The sequence below is a fragment of the Lagenorhynchus albirostris genome, chromosome 3 (genome assembly GCF_949774975.1).
Source record: "Lagenorhynchus albirostris chromosome 3, mLagAlb1.1, whole genome shotgun sequence".
Lineage (NCBI taxonomy): Eukaryota > Metazoa > Chordata > Mammalia > Artiodactyla > Delphinidae > Lagenorhynchus > Lagenorhynchus albirostris.
In genome coordinates, this window is record NC_083097.1 from 117,188,041 (window position 1) to 117,205,075 (window position 17,035).

Consider the following 17,035-nt stretch of genomic DNA (forward strand, 5'->3'; position numbering starts at 1 on the left):
GCCTACAGCAATTTGTCTATTGCAGTTCAGCTATTCCTGCTCCAGCTCTGGTTTCCACAGTGGCTTCTGCTCTTGGGTCTCTGTGCCAGTAAGTAATCTGTGACTTTCTGTATTTCCCTGTCTCTTTAATTTTGGGGGTAGTGGTTTGCCCTGTGTCCTCCCCTCTCTTACACAGCCAAGAAGAGTTGTTGATTTTTTTCAGTCTGCTCAGCTTTTTATTTGTTGGAGTGGTGATTTCAAATCCCCTTACATTCAGAACTAGAAACTGGAAGTTCTTGACAGTGTCTTTTGATGGAAAAAATTTTCACCTTTTATGAAGTCTAATTTGTCTGTTTTAAAAATTTTGTTGCCTGTACCATATCCAAGGAATCATCACCAAACCCAATGTCATGAAGCTTTTGCCCTATCTTCTTCTAAGAATTTTACAGTTTTAGGTCTTACATTTAGGTCATGGATCTATTTGAGTTAATGTTTGTATGTAGTGTTAAGTAAGGGTATAACTTCATTCTTTTGCAATGTGGATTTCCTGTTTTCCCAGCACCATTTGTTCAAAAGACTGTCTTTCCTCCCATTGAATAGTCTTCGTGCTTCTGTTGAAAATTGTCTGACCATATATGTAAGGATTTATTTCTGGGCTCTCTGTTCTATTCCATTGGTCTATATGTCTGTCTTTATGACAATACCACACTGTTTTGATTACTGTAGCTTTGTAGCAAGTTTTGAAATCAGGAAGTGTGAGTTCTCCAACTTTGTTCTTCTCTTTCAGGATTCTTTTGGCATTTAGGGTCACTTAAGATTCCATATACTGATTACCAAAAACTAAAGAAGGAAGCCCCATTTTGTCACTGCTGGAGAGAAGACAAAAATGATAAGGAGATAAATTATTTCAAATATGAAGGGGGAAAAAAGGCAATATTTTAAAGTAAAGTGAGAACGGTCGGAAAGGAGTAGTGCTTTTGTGATGCTGTTTTCAAGGAGAGGTGGCCAGGGAGGCCGGTGCCTGCTGCTCTCGATTCTGCTCTTCACAGCCTGGGGGGCTGGCAGTGGCCAGATCAACTACTCGGTCCCTGAAGAGGCCAAACATGGCACCTTCGTGGGCCGCACCGCTCAGGACCTGGGGCTGGAGCTGGCCGAGTTGGTGCCATACCTGTTCTGGGTGGCGTCCAAAAGCCACGAGGACTTTCTGGAGGTAAATCTGCAGAACGGCATTTTGTTTGTGAATTCTTGGATTGACCTGGAGGAGCTATGAGAACAGAACACGAAATATAGTATTCACCTGGAGGTGCTCGTGGACAGGCCGCTGCAGGTGTTGCATGTGGAAGTGGAGGTGAAGGACGTTAATGATAATCCACAGGTCTTTAGTTAGAGTGAGAGAACAAAGGCTATTTATTCCTGAATCTAGGCTGCTGGATTCACGTTTCCCGATAGAGGGCGCTGCTGATGCAGACATTGGTACCAACGCTTTTCTAACATACACTCTCAGCTCCAGTGATTATTTCTCTTTGGAAGTACAGGCAAGTGATGAACTGAGTAAGTCACTTTCGCCTGAATTGAAGTCTGTGGATAGAGAAGATACACCAGAACTTCGTTTATTATTGACAGCCACTGATGGGGGCAAACCAGAACTGGAAGGTATAGTTCAGCTGCCGATCATGGTGCTCAACGTTAATGATAACGCCCCATGGTTTGCCCAGGCCGTGTACAGAGTACACTTATTAGACACGACTAATGTTCCAGCAACTGGAACATTAATGACCACATTAAATGCCTCTGACGCTGACAAAAGTGTAAATGGCGAAATTGTCTTTCTTTTGGCAATGGTGTTTCTCTTAACATAAACAACAAAAACAAAAATTCAAAATTGATTCCAGCTCAGGGGAAATTAGGCTAATTGGTTGACTGGATTATGAAGAAACGAAATCCTACGAAATTCAGGTAAAAACAGTTGATAAAGGAGGTCCTCCAATGTCAAATCACTGCAAGGTTTTAGTGAAAGTGCTGGATGTAAATGATAATGCTCCGGAACTGGTGGTCACATCCATCTTTGCCTTAAGAGAGGAGTCTCCACTCAGCACCGTCATCGCCTTCATCTCCTTGTCTGACCGTGACTCTGGTGTCAATGGCTAGGTGACCTGCACCCTGACGCCTCATGTCCCCTTCAAGCTGGTGTCCACCTTCAAGAATTACAATTCGGGGCTTCCCTGGTGGCGCAGTGGTTGAGAGTCCGCCTGCCGTTGCAGGGGACACGGGTTCATGCCCCCATCCGGGAGGATCCAACATGCCGCGGAGTGGCTGGGCCCGTGAGTCATGGCCGCTGAGCCTGCGCGTCCGGAGCCTGTGCTCCGCAACGGGAGAGGCCACAACAGTGAGAGGCCCGCGTACCGCAAAAAAAAAAAAAAAAAAAAAAAAAAAAAAAAAGAATTACTATTCGCTGGTGCTGGACAACGCCCTGGATCGCGAGAACCTGGCGAACTATGAGGTGGTGGTGACCGCGAGGGACAGGGCTCGCCTTCCCTGTCGGTCACAGCCAGCGTGTCCGTGGAAGTGGCCGACGTGAACGACAACGCGCCCGTGTTCGCGCAGCCTGAGTACACGGTGTTGGTGAAGGAGAACAACCCGCCCGGCTGCCACATCTTCACGGTGTCGGCGCGGGACGCGGACGCGCAGGAGAACGCGCTGGTGTCCTACTCGCTGGTGGAGCGGAGGGTGGGCGAGCGAGCGCTGTCGAGCTACGTGTCGGTGCACGCGGAGAGCGGCAAGGTGTACGCGCTGCAGCCGCTGGACCACGAGGAGCTGGAGCTGCTGCAGTTCCAGGTGAGCGCGCGCGACGCGGGCGTGCCGCCTCTGGGCAGCAACGTGACGCTGCAGGTGTTCGTGCTGGACGAGAACGACAACGCGCCCGCGCTGCTGCTGCCCGGGCTGGGCGGCGGGGCGGGCGCGCTGAGCCAGCTGGTGGCTCGGTCGGTGGGCGCGGGCCACGTGGTGGCGAAGGTGCGCGCGGTGGACGCGGACTCGGGCTACAACGCGTGGCTGTCGTACGAGCTGCAGCCGGCGGCGGGTGGCGCGCGCAGCCCGTTCCGCGTGGGGCTGTACACGGGCGAGATCATTACGACGCGCGCCCTGAACGAGGCGGACGTGTCGCGCCAGCGCCTGCTGTTGCTGGTGAAGGGCCACGGCGACCCGGGGCTGACGGCCACGGCCACCGTGCTGCTGTCGCTGGAGGACAGCAGCCAGGGGCCCAAGGCCTCGTCGCGGGTGTCCACCGGCGCCGCTGGCGCGGAGGCCGCTCTAGTGGATATGAACGTGTACCTGATCATCGCCATCTGTGCGGTGTCCAGCCTGTTTGTGCTCACGCTGCTGCTGTACGCGGCGCTGAGGTGCTCGGCGCCGCCCAGCGAGGGCGCGTGCGGGCCCGGGAAGCCCACGCTAGTGTAATCCAGCACGGTGGGGAGCTGGTCTTACTCGCAGCAGAGGCGGCAGAGGGTGTGCTCTGGAGAGGGGCTGCCCAAGACCAACCTCATGGCCTTCAGCCCCGGTCTTTGTCCAGGTCTGAGCACGTCGGGAAGAAATGAACATCCAGAAACAAATTCAGTAATATAAGTTCAACTTCCAAGATTTGGCTTTAGATTTTTTTTTTCATTTTTACTTATCTAACCATCTTTTCAGATGTCACTTTAAAAAATATATTCCAAGTGTTCACTAAAATCTCAACAAATCTTACCATTTATTGTAGATATTTATTCTATTACTTATAGCTGCATCTTGAATAGAACTTGGAATCAAACAACAAAAAAACTAATGTAGGAACAAATTGCCATATTCCTTGGATCAAATAGTAGGATACTTTTGAAAGAATACTGAAATATTAAGCAGTCTTGATCATATTTAACACAGAATCTTAACGTAGTCAAATACATTGTCATTTTCAACTTTATTTGTAGCTTGGAATGAAATGTCAAGCCCTGGACAAAAATTTATAGGTAGATTTACAGAAACTATCTGCCTTCCCTTAAGGTTTTGCGTTTCAAAGTGGGCAATTAAAAAAATCATTTTAAATAAAAGTAATTTAAAAGATATTTGTACGGTGACATTTTAATTTTATGTTAAAATATACAACTATTTTTTCTTTGCTTTTATGATCAGTATCCTGATGCCAACGACTTTGAGTTCTCCTGGTTCTAGAAACCTTAGCATGGAATGAGTATTTTAGTATAGGATCTGGTTAGGAAACACTTAGCACCTTCCATTTACTCACAAATGTTCTAAGACACTTTATTTATTTATTTTTAAATTTATTTATTTAATTTATTTATTTTTGGTTGCGTTGGGTCTTCGTTGCTGCACGCGGGCTTTCTCTAGTTGAGGCGAGCGGGGGTTACTCTTTGTTGTGGTGCACGGGCTTTTCATTGCGGTGGCTTCTCTTGTTGCAGAGCACGGGCTGTAGGCATGCGGGCTTCAGTAGTTGTGGCACGTGGGCTCAGTAGTTGTGGCTCACGGACTGTAGAGTGTGGGCTCAGTAGTTGCGGCGAATGGGTTTAGTTGCTCCGTGGCATGTGGTATCTTCCTGGACTAGGGCTCGAACCCATGTCCCCTGCGTTTGCAGGCGGATTCTTAACCACTGCACCACCAGGGAAGCCCTAAGACACTTTATTTTTACTTCTCTCAACCTTTCCAATAACTTTGTGAAGTGCATACTTTAGTCTCACTTTGTGGATGAAAGTACTGAGGCTTAGAAAATCTAAGTTCAGTATTTTTACTAAGTTTTCTCCAGATTTCCCAAGGATATCCAGAACTTGCTTGTTCTAATGGACTTCATTGCCTTTTATAAAATATTTAAGGTAGCTTACAATGGAAGATATTTACAAGAGCAATTTAAAAAAGTCTGTTTAAAAGCCAAAGTAAAAGATCAAGAGAAGTGTGGGAACAATTTATCAATCATAGGCTGAGTGCAAATCCTAATACTCACCTTCCTGGAAGTAAGTACAGAAGTATAAAAAAGAAGAATAAAAGGAAATTCTCTGTACCAACTCTTCAAGAGAGAAAAAACTCCTCTCTTCCTGCTGTAAATTCAGAGTTGATTACTGGGCATTATGTAAGGGTTTAGCAATACCCTTAACAGTATGTTTGATAGCAGTTTTGCAAAACCAACTGAAACATATTTGTTATAAATATTATTATATATGCTAGTCATTAAGTCAAGAGCATAATATTAAATTTTATTTCCTATGTTTAATTCTGAAACTACACAAGTATTAAATGAACACATTTTTGTTTGCAAACATTTAAATAAACATGCAGAAAAAGTCCCTTGAAAGTCACCTTGTGAAAGCATTCTATAAGAAATTAGTATAATTTAGTAGTTAAGTTTCTAGATATTTGAATTGATATAGTGCTGTTGCTTAGACTGTTCCAAGAAACAGGCAATGAGTATGTTTCTGTAACTTTTCAAATATTAATTATCATACCCAGGCTTTTGGCAAAAATCAGCAAATAATAATAATAATAATTTTAGATTTCACATTGCCAAGAAAAGTTTCCAGCTCCTTTAAATATGAGATAAACTTTGCAAGATTATAAAACTGGGCAAGATAAATTAAGGAGTCACAAAAATAATTTCTGTTCCCTAATTCACATTACCTATGTCCCTATGTCCAGGCTTAGAAGTTTCTCTAGGGACACTGAATATATTTACTGATGGATCAGTACACAAGCACACATGGAGAGCCTACTACAAACTAAGTCCTGCTGTAGAAACTAGGGACCTAGCAAGAGTGAAACAAGATAGGAGAGGTCCTTGGCTTCAAGGGGACCACATTGTAACCTGTTTAAAATAACAATTGTGTTATGAAAATACTTACATTGGTATAATATTGCCTTTTCAGTTTTCTTTGTCTAAACAAGGTATCTATATAGGAGGATCTCATTCTATTCATAACTTTTAAAAAATAGACTGTATAATGCTGACTGTTATTAGCAAGTTTTCTGGAAAAAAGCAGATGTGGGCTTTCCCTCTTTATGTGATTTGCGCTCAGAAAATTATATGTAATTCTCATTGCCTCAACTAATGAAAATATAATCAATTAGATGGAAAATTCTCTGGAAAGGGGAACTAAAATGATCAAGAAATTAGGAGGGATAGAGGAAACTACATTTTAAGGCCAAACTGAAAAATCATAAACAGTATGGAGAACGTAAACATATATTTCTTTTATCAAGCCAAAAAAACTTGAGTTAGAGGTTGACATTTGAAGCTAGAATGGCACAACTTGTTTCTTCAAGAATTTATATAGGTTGAAAAATCAATTATCTAACAGTACTTCACTGAGAGGTTAATAATAAGATTTCTAATGGAATTGGACATCACTTGATAAATACCAATAGCCCTTTAAATTTGGCCTGAAGAGATTCAGGCATGCCTTCACACAGCTACACTGGGATCACTGTCAAAAAAAATTTTTAGATGATGCATTATGGATCTAAGAACAGACAAACATTTCTTTCTGTATTATGATTATTGTTGTAAAGGTTAAAATTTTCTGGGTTATTTGAAGGTATTAACTTGGAGGTGAATCTCAAATTTTAGTTAATGACTACTAAACCAAAAAAAGGGGGTTTAAGGTTACAAAGTTTGAAAAGTGATTTTTTAGGGCTTCCCTGGTGGCGCAGTGGTTGAGAGCCCTCCTGCCGTTGCAGGGGACACGGGTTCATGCCCTGGTCTGGGAAGATCCCACATGCCGCGGAGTGGCTAGGCCCGAGGGCCATGGCCGCTGAGCCTGCGTGTCCGGAGCCTGTGCTCCGCAATGGGAGAGGCCGCAACAGTGAGAGGCCCATGTACCGCAAAAAAAAAAAAAAAAGTGATTTTTTTAAATGAAAAGGTACTTCTAGGATGGAGGAAAAGATGATTGTGGAGTGGTGTTGTTACTTAATATTTATTTTTATATAAATATGAATGGATTTCCCATTGGTAGTTAATATTCTTGTGCCATTCAGAATCTTTGTGCCAACTTTCAATAGTTTTGTCTTCCTTTACAAGATTTCTTCCAGGAAATGTATTTCTTCCTCTTTTCTTCTTTATAAAGACGACCCAGTTGCCATATTTTTCTACTTTTCCACCATTCTTTGCTATCATTAATATATATTCGTTGAACAATTTAGTAGTAATAAAAAATTGGACTAGTATAAACTTATGGAAAATTTATTTTTTGGTACTTATTTCATGGTATGTTTACAATTCAAACTAGTCATTCATTTAGGAAATTTATTGACTTTAAAATTGTCAAATCCTCAAAAGGTGAAGTTATATTTGCTGAGATCTTATTACCAGGTTATAATCATTGTTATGCAATTGGATTAGTTTTGGTTAATATTAATTATCCATTAAAGTTGGCAGCTTCACACCTTTGCTGTCCATCTGAAAAACTAGGCAAAATCATCATGCTGTTAATACTGAAAATAACAATGTTATTTTCATTTTTCTATGAAGGCTCCGAAAAACATCCCAATGGAAACAAAAACTATGATTGCTTTCAGTAAAATATTAGTAAACGTATATTATTATCTTTTGATTATTCAATTTCAGTAATGAATTTCAGTTGCATGACTATGATTTTAGAAATTGCAATTTTATTATCAAATTACCTTGGTATGATGATACTAATGTAATTTCATTTGTAGGGGAATATTACGTTTACATTGCCTAAAGTACAAGAAAGAACACCTGAGAAGACTATTTCTTGATATGTTCCTTCTTTTTCAGAAAACTTCCTTTCTAAGATTAGAACTGTAATTCAATTTTCTAGTATAACAATAAGTGATTAGAGAAGTTAGGTATCACTTCAAGTACCTTTGAGACTTGTGGTCAGTCAGGCATACAAATAGATGAGAATGAGAAATAGTTGTTTATTTTGGTAGCCACTATTAATATTTCTGTTCTCCCCCTTCTGGGAACACTGGAGGATTTCACTTCCCTGCTACCTTGAGCTGTGATTTTCTTTGATCAATGAAATGTGCATGATGTATATCACTTCCAAGCAAAAGTAGATAATTGCCAGTGCAAGACTGTCTTCTGCTGTCTTTTCCCGTTGCAGCATTTATGGAAGTACAGGTTGATGTTGAGATGCCATAAGATCAAAGCATTCTGGGATGCTGAGCCAGCATGTGGAGAAAAGCTGTCCTAGGCAGTCTTCCAAATCCACAAAGGACTTTGCAGAAGTCAGAAATAAAATTGTGTTTACTTTAGAGGTAAAATGGAAATAGTCAATATACAGCAACATGGTCATTGGGTTCCATTGCCATTAAGCTAATATGAATAGAATACATTTTAAGAGGAGAGCATTACAACAGGTAATACAACTGATAGGAGAACATTATTATTCACCCTTGCACTAAGGTATCTAACCATTAAGTAGATGAGGTAACTTGGATTCCATGGAAAAAATTAATGTGTAGTGATTTATTTTTATATAAAAAGCAGGAGAAGAAAAATAATAAATGGAATTTAAAATGTTTTTGGCACCTCTTCTTCTTTTTTTGTTTTTCTTACCTAGCATCCATTTCCCCTTCTTGTTTTTTTCCTTCTGGGGCTTTGTTGTAGTTTTGTGAAAGACCTGAATGAGGATTTTTCAAGAATAAATGCTCAGACACATAAATCTTAAGGAATTGACAGTTTGCTTTGATAAGGGCAAAGGATATAATTGTAGCAATGGATAGTATATTAGTTTTGTAGTGCTGCTGCAACAAGTTACCACAAACTTGGGGGCTTGAAACAACAGAAATTTATTCTCTCACAGTTCTAGAGGCCAAAAGTTCAACAAGGTGTTGGCAGGGTGACGTTCCTTCTGAAGACTCTAGGGGAGACTTCTTCCTTGCCTCTTCCAGTTTCTGGTGGCTCCTGGCATTCCTTGACTTGTGGCAGCATACCTCCAATTTCTGCCTCAGTCTTCACATTTCCTTCTTTCATGTGTCTCTGTGCATCTTCTCTTTTCCTGTCTCTTATAAGGACACCTGTCATTGGATTTTTGGCCCACCCAAATCTAGGATAATGGTAGGGTTAGGGTTACCTTATTGATATCTGTAAAGATCTCTATTCCAAATAAAGACACATTTTTAAGGTTCTGGGTGGATATATCTTTTGGGGGCTACTATTCTAACCACTACAGATACAAGCTTGGTGTTATTTGTTGAGCATAGCTTCTCAGTCTCTTTCCCCATGAGGGGAAATGTGCTTGGATTTCTGGCAATGGTACTCTATCTCTCTGAGGGAAGGGAGAGAGACATTCTAGGTCCTCAGAAACCCTGAATAACAGCAGAATGTGCCTCATACCTTCAGATATGTCATTCTCAAAATCTAGCAAAATTACTTTATAGGATTGCAAAAATTCCCTTAAGCGAGCCGTGTTTCCTAGAGCTAATATCTGGATTCTAGGCATAATTCCTTAATATGTCAACAGTAGCCAGAGTGGCCACTGATTATAAAAAAACTATGGGGTGTTACTAATATGCAGTTGCATTGCAACTATGTAATGATATAATGGCCAGTCTGCAGCTATGTGCAGTTTAAGCTCCAGGAGAAATTGGGTACATGAGTTCTTGCACTGGTCTTCATGAGAACCAACCTCCTCATTTTCAGTCCACATAATTTAGGCATGCCTGATTTCATCTCCTGGCTTCAAGGATGCATAAGCAACCAATGTCTGGCCAATGTAAGAACCATCGCAACTATTGACTAAAGGAAAGATACATCATCTAAACTGGGTCAAAGGAAGTGATATTCTAGGATTTTTGCTGGGGATATTAGGAAAAGGGCATTTTTTTTTTGCTGAGAGTCACTAAATGTGGCCTGAAAATAGGTAGCCTATTACTTTGGCCATTTTTGCTCTTCCTGAAACTGGTAAATAATTGACTATTTCCATGCATAAGACAATAAATGATGCTCTGCTTTTTTGCTTAAGTCAGTTTACTTGGGTTTCATTGTTAGAGTATGATTAATATAAGTATATACTTTATAGATGGTGTGAATAAGTATCTTAAGATATTGGACTAAAGGGAGAAATTAGCATTGGTTTTTCAGTACTAGGAAAAGCTCGTTTTTCTTTAGCAGGGATTTTTCTTTTCTTTTACGGACACTATAAATCTTGCAGTTAATTTTGTTTTCCTCTTTGCTGAAAACAAAGTTTGTGACCTCCTTAGAGTAACTGAAAATAACTTTTATGCATTTTGAACACTGACCCACCCTCAATTAATTTTATTTTATTCCTATGTTATCTTGATCATATTTTCATATTCTTTGTGTATGAACGGGACAGCTAAGAATTATTAAAATAAGATATTCTCAAATAATTAACACTAAAAAGAGGTCAATTATACTGTTCTTGAATGAAAATCCAAATGTAGAAAAGGGAACTTTCTTAATTAAGAATACATTATCCAAATGAGGAACAAATGAATTGTTAATTTACAAACATCTGTGAACAGTTCAGAAAACAAACTAAAAATGGAATATATAAATATATTTTCAATTTATAAAGTATAAAATAAATACCCTTTGATTCCTGTGTGTTTTATGTGAAGAAACCGAGAAAAAATTCTGTTATATTCAAAAGAACTGAAAGCAGGGTCTCAGAGATATTTTCACACCCATGCTCATAATAGCACTATTCACAATAGCTAAGAGGTGGAAGCAACCCTGATATCCATGGACAGATGGATGAATGGATAAACAAACTGTGGTATATACATGCATCAGAATATTATTCAGCCTTAAAAAGTAAGGAAATCCATCACATGCTACAACATGGATGAACCTTGAGGACATTATGCTAAGTGAAATAACCCAGTTACAGACAAATACTGTAAGATTCCACTTATGTGAGGTACCTAGAGTAGTCAAATTCATAGAACCAGAAAGTAGAATGGTGGTTAGAGGGGTGTGGTGTGGTGGGAAAGGGGAGTTGTTTTCTAATGGGTATAGATATAGGTTCATGTTTGCAAGATGAAAGTTCTCAAGATCTGTTTCACAACAATGTGAATATACTTAACATACTAAATTGTATACTTAAAAGTGGATGAGATGGTAAATTTTGTTATATGTTTTTAACACAATTAAAGGGGGGAATGATATATTTCAGAGTTTAAATATTTTCCCTAAATGAAAGCTATCAATAAACTTAGACTAGACAATTGTTTAATTTTAAATCTACAGAATAAATAGTAGAGCCTACATTTTGGCCACATGATGTCGCTGTCTACTACAGTGTATTCTGTAGGAAGAAAAATACCCAGGGCCCTCTTGTCACTCCAGAGAGACAGAACAATAAGAGAAGCAGCAGGACTTGAGCAGAGACTAGAGGACAATATTTAAAATTTTGCAAAATATGATATTCTAATTTGATCAACTCGCTGAGTATTGGTGATGGTGTCTTCTAAGAGTAGGGGCGGAGAGGTCGGGTGTCTGCTGCTCTCGCTTCTGCTCCTCGCTGCAGGGGAGGCCAGGAGCAGCCAGGTCCACTACTCCGTCCCCGAGGAGGCCAAACACGGCACCTTCGTGGGCCGCATCGCCCAGGACCTGGGGCTGGAGCTGGCGGAGCTGGTGCCGCGCCTGTTCCGGCTGGCGTCCAAAGGCCGCGGGGACCTTCTGGAGGTAAATCTGCAGAATGGCATTTTGTTTGTGAATTCTCGGATCGACCGGGAGGAGCTGTGCGGGCGGAGCGTGGAGTGCAGCATCCACCTGGAGGTGATCGTGGACCGGCCGCTGCAGGTGTTCCATGTGGAGGTGGAAATAAAGGATATTAATGACAATCCGCCAGTATTTCCAGTGACAGTAAAGACTATCTGGTTTCACGAATCGAGGCTGCTTGACTCGCGGTTTCCTCTAGAGGGGGCGTTTGATGCAGATGTCGGAGTAAATGCTCTTCTCTCCTACAAGCTCAGCTCCAGTGAGTTTTTCTTTCTAGATATACAGACAAATGATGAACTAAGCCAGTCTTTGTCTCTTGTGCTGAGGAAATCTCTGGACAGAGAGGAAACTGCTGAGATTAATTTGTTACTGGTGGCTACTGATAGGGGCAAACCTGAGCTCACAGGCACCGTTCAATTGCTTATTAAGGTATTAGATGTGAATGACAACGAACCTACTTTTGACCAATCAGTTTACAAAGTACAATTGTTAGAGAACATCGCAAAGGGATCCTTGGTGATTAAATTAAATTCTTCTGATGCAGATGAAGGATCAAACAGCGAGATTGTGTATTCATTTAGTAGTGATGTGTCCCCCAATATAAAGACCAAGTTCAAAATAGATCCCAGCTCAGGGGAAATCAGAACTAAGGGACAATTAGATTATGAAGAAGTGAAATCTTATGAGATTCAAGTCATTGCGTATGACAACGGGACTCCACCAATGTCTGGGCACTGTAAAATTTCAGTAAAACTTGTGGACATCAATGATAACACACCAGAAGTCTCAATCACGTCTCTTTCACTTCCCATCCGAGAGGATGCTCCGCTGGGAACAGTCATCGCCCTCATCACGGTGTCTGACCGCGACTCCGGTGCCAACGGGCAGGTGACCTGCACCCTGACCCCCCATGACTTCTTCAAACTGGTGTCCACGTTCAAGAATTACTATTCGCTGGTGCTGGACAGCGCCCTGGATCGCGAGAACCTGGCGAACTATGAGGTGGTGGTAAAAGCACGGGACGCGGGCTCGCCTTCCCTGTCGGCCACAGCCAGCGTGTCCGTGGAGGTGGCCGACGTGAACGACAACGCGCCCGCGTTCGCGCACCCCGAGTACACGGTGCTGGTGAAGGAGAACAACCCGCCCGGCTGCCACATCTTCACGGTGTCGGCTCGGGACGCGGACGCGCAGGAGAACGCGCTGGTGTCCTACTCGCTGGTGGAGCGGAGGGTGGGCGAGCGAGCGCTGTCGAGCTACGTGTCGGTGCACGCGGAGAGCGGCAAGGTGTACGCGCTGCAGCCGCTGGACCACGAGGAGCTGGAGCTGCTGCAGTTCCAGGTGAGCGCGCGCGACGCGGGCGTGCCGCCTCTGGGCAGCAACGTGACGCTGCAGGTGTTCGTGCTGGACGAGAACGACAACGCGCCCGCGCTGTTGCTGCCCGGGCCGGGCGGCGGGGCGGGCGCGCTGAGCCAGCTGGTGGCTCGGTCGGTGGGCGCGGGCCACGTGGTGGCGAAGGTGCGCGCGGTGGACGCGGACTCGGGCTACAACGCGTGGCTGTCGTACGAGCTGCAGCCGGTGGCGGGTGGCGCGCGCAGCCCGTTCCGCGTGGGGCTGTACACAGGCGAGATCAGCACGACGCGCGCCCTGGACGAGGCGGACGCGCCGCGCCATCGCCTGCTGGTGCTGGTGAAGGACCACGGCGAGCCGGCGCTGACGGCCACGGCCACCGTGCTGCTGTCGCTGGAGGACAGCGGTCAGGCGCCCAAGGCCTCTTCGCGGGCGTCGACGGGCGCCGCTGGCGCGGAGGCCGCTCTGGTGGATGTAAACGTGTACCTGATCATCGCCATCTGCGCGGTGTCCAGCCTGTTGGTGCTCACGCTGCTGCTGTACATGGCGCTGCGGTGCTCGGCGCCGCCCAGCGAGGGCGCGTGCAGGCCCGGGAAGCCCACGCTGGTGTGCTCCAGCGCGGTGGGGAGCTGGTCTTACTCGCAGCAGAGGCGGCAGAGGGTGTGCTCTGGGGAGGGGCCGCCGAAGGCAGATCTCATGGCCTTCAGCCCCAGCTTACCTCAAGGTCCAGACTCAGCAGAAGAAAGGCAACAACTCTCGGAATCAGAACAGTTCGGAAAGGTGAGTCTTTTAATTTTTTTTTCTGTCGGCTCTAAAATTGTTCTATTTTCTTTGTTCTCTATGATTCTATTAATTTTTAAAATTAATTATTATTGGAGTACGGTTGTTTTACAACGTTGTGTTAGCCTCCACTGCACAACAAAATGAATCAGCCATACACATTCTATTATTTTGATTCATAGCTCTGCTTTCATTTTGTATCATTATCTTGTACAATATATGGTGTGAATTAGAAATCAATTTCTTGCATTGAGAAGAATTTAAATGCTTTTCTTATTTTTACATTTTGGATTTTCCTTAATTAAATCTTGCCATGAAAAATAGGATTAAAGTATTGAGAAAACACTTCAGCAAAATTTGAAAACTTAACATTACGTGTAAATATTTTTTCTCAAATTAAAAAATCACAATTGGAAAAAATTTAAAGAGGATGATTATGGAATGCATATTTTCAATTTACACCATCCATTCTGTCAGAATATGTTGGGAATTTCCTCAATTATTCTTTTGATCAAGAATTCATTTATCGGGCTTCCCTGGTGCCGCAGTAGTTGAGTCCGCCTGCCGATTCAGGGGACACGGGTTCGTGCCCCGGTCCGGGAAGATCCCACATGCCACGGAGCGGCTGGGCCCGTGAGCCATGGCTGCTGAGCCTGCGCGTCCGGAGCTTGTGCTCCGCAACGGGAGAGGCCACAACAGTGAAAGACCCGCGTACCGCAAAAAAAAGAAAAAAAAATTCATTTATCTTTATCTGTTTATTCAACAGTTAATATGTTAGTTTTTCTTTTCATGTATTTTAAAGCAGCCTGAACAGATTTTTAACGCCTAGCATCCAAAGTATATATCATAACTCATTACAACACATGACATCACTTAGAAATCATTGCTAATCTTAGGTATGTCTTTCAGTAGTAAAAAGATTTCACATTTGCAAAATCCTTAGAGTTTTAAGGCACAGTAGAGAGTTTATTGAGAAAAAATATCTCCCTCAATTTTGTTTAATTAAAAAAAATTTGTTTTTAAAGTCACATTGTGGGGTGGCCAGGTGGTGGGACTTTTTCTTCATACAAGTGGAGAGTACTTTAACCCAGTCTTTATGTTAGTGGGGGTGCTTAGTCACGCTTAAAGTATATCACTGGACTAATGTATGCAGACCTCCCACTGTGCAGAGATTGACCACCTTCCTTTGGTACCACACACTATGCCCGTGATAACATTTTCCAAGACTGAGCTCACTTAATTTCACCTGGCAGCAACTATATTCCTAATGATGTTGGGAGTTTTTCCAAAAGGCAAAGACTGGCATTGAATGACTACATTTTCATTGGTAACTACTATGTTGGGTAATTAAAACACTAAACTTGATGAGTAAATAAGTAAATGTTATACTTGGAAGGGAAATTAAAAACACTTTTTTTTTCAACAACAGGAAGATGCCTTGGGGTGAAATTACTGTCTTCTACTACTCTTTTGTCGTTACTTATTTGCTGGTTTATTTCCTCCCAAATGATGAATTGATGAATCATGAAATAACTTCCACTAAGTGATCTTAGCTTTAGCCATTTCACAGATAGGCCAGAATATCAATTTCTATCTGGGATCTGCTATTAAAGGAATTGAGGAGTTTGGTGGGGAAATACTGAACTTTATTTAAGGATAATCTGTTCCTGTGGGAAATATATTAGTGCCTTAGAGTTGATAAGCCTCAAAATACAGTGAATATATATTTCCTGGGAATCAGAAAAGTTCATCTGAGGCTTTACAGAGAAAAACAAATGGCTGAAGCTCTTTCTTGGGATGAGTCATCCCACCTAGAGTACTATAGCTACTCACCACCTTCTTGAGACTAGTGTACAGAAAGTGTGAATGGTCAGATGGAATCTGTCCTACTGGAAGTCTGGCTACTACATTTCTACTCTAGGTAAATGGTAAGATTTAAAATTATATCCAGGTGTGCCCATATCTCCAGGAGTCACAATACATCACTGTATAAATTCTTGATTTCTTATTCCTTATTTACATTTTCTTGATTCAGTTGCCAAAAGAGATGTCTAAGTGAGAGTAGATATTATTCACTGATACCTTAACCACACATTAGCACAACTTTAAACTCATATAATTCCTTTAGTATTAACTTCATCTCATAATAATCATTATGGAATCTACTCTGTTATAAATTCCCTGTGCCATTCCAATTTGCAGATAGTATACTCTTAAATGTCATGAAATGTGAAGTATTACAGTAAGTTGTGAAAGCCATCTCAATATGAAGTCCATGATATTTAAAACTTTTTAATTTTGTCTCTCATTTTAAAACTAGCTACTACCTTTCAAGATCCATCAAAGCACTAACTGGCATATTGATATCTTAATTATTTCCTAGATATACTCTTTTCCAAAATAATTCTTAAATGTTTACTTTTTAAAAAAAGATTTCTTGATGTGGACCATTTTAAAGTCTTTATTGAGTTTGTTACAATATTGCTTCTGTTTTTTATGTTTTTGGTTTTTTGGTGCCGAGGCATGTGGGATCTTAGCTCCCCGACCAGGGATCAAACCCACACCCCCTGCATTGGAAGTCTTAACCATTGGTCCACCAGGGAAATCCATTAAATGTTTACTTCTTTTTCATGAACTAGTACAAGAGAATCAATTAGAAATTATCTGTTTGATATCAACAAATATCATTAATGTAACTTACCTCTTATATTCTTCAGAAAGTTAATTTAAAATATTCACTTATTTATACATTAAAATTTAATTGATAATTTATTCTATTCTAAATGTGAATGATAAAATATGAGTAAGTTGCAATGCAGTCTTGCATTCAATGAGTACGTGGAAAACCTGGTATGAAAACTTTTCTCCTAATATTTAAATCAAATTTTTGTTTGTTTGTTTTTGGCTGCACCCTTGGCAGTGGAAGCATGGAGTCCTAACCACTGGAGCACCAGGGAATTCCCTTAAAGCACACGTTTGATTTCATTTAAAAAGAGTAGGACTATAAGCAAAAATCTGGGCATTCTCTTACCTCTCTAAATTCAACCTCTTCCCATGAATTTTCTTTGCTCAGTTTCCAAATGCTCAGAGAATGCATGCCTTTTACTAACTTTACAGAGACATTTAGTATATTTCATTGCCTAGTCTTACATGTATTGAGTGAGTCATATTCCAAAGTTACTTTTCTCTCTTTAATAATTGGTTAAACACCAATTATTACAAGTAACAACTTTT

The 17,035-nt window shown here is 41.8% G+C and overlaps 2 protein-coding genes across 2 annotated transcripts; both read left to right on the forward strand.

Annotated features, from left to right (window-relative positions):
- The first annotated feature begins 961 nt into the window (after nucleotides 1–961).
- Nucleotides 962–3,600, forward strand: LOC132518393 (protocadherin alpha-1-like). The gene is given in 5 exon segments (XM_060146357.1): nucleotides 962–1,363; nucleotides 1,365–1,816; nucleotides 1,851–2,178; nucleotides 2,417–2,498; nucleotides 2,501–3,600. Coding segments are annotated over 5 exon segments (2,364 nt in total).
- A 7,633-nt stretch (nucleotides 3,601–11,233) lies between these two features.
- On the forward strand, nucleotides 11,234–15,248 carry LOC132518394 (protocadherin alpha-2-like). The gene is given in 4 exon segments (XM_060146359.1): nucleotides 11,234–11,253; nucleotides 11,426–11,490; nucleotides 11,493–13,801; nucleotides 15,231–15,248. Coding segments are annotated over 4 exon segments (2,412 nt in total).
- Nucleotides 15,249–17,035: the final 1,787 nt, after the last annotated feature.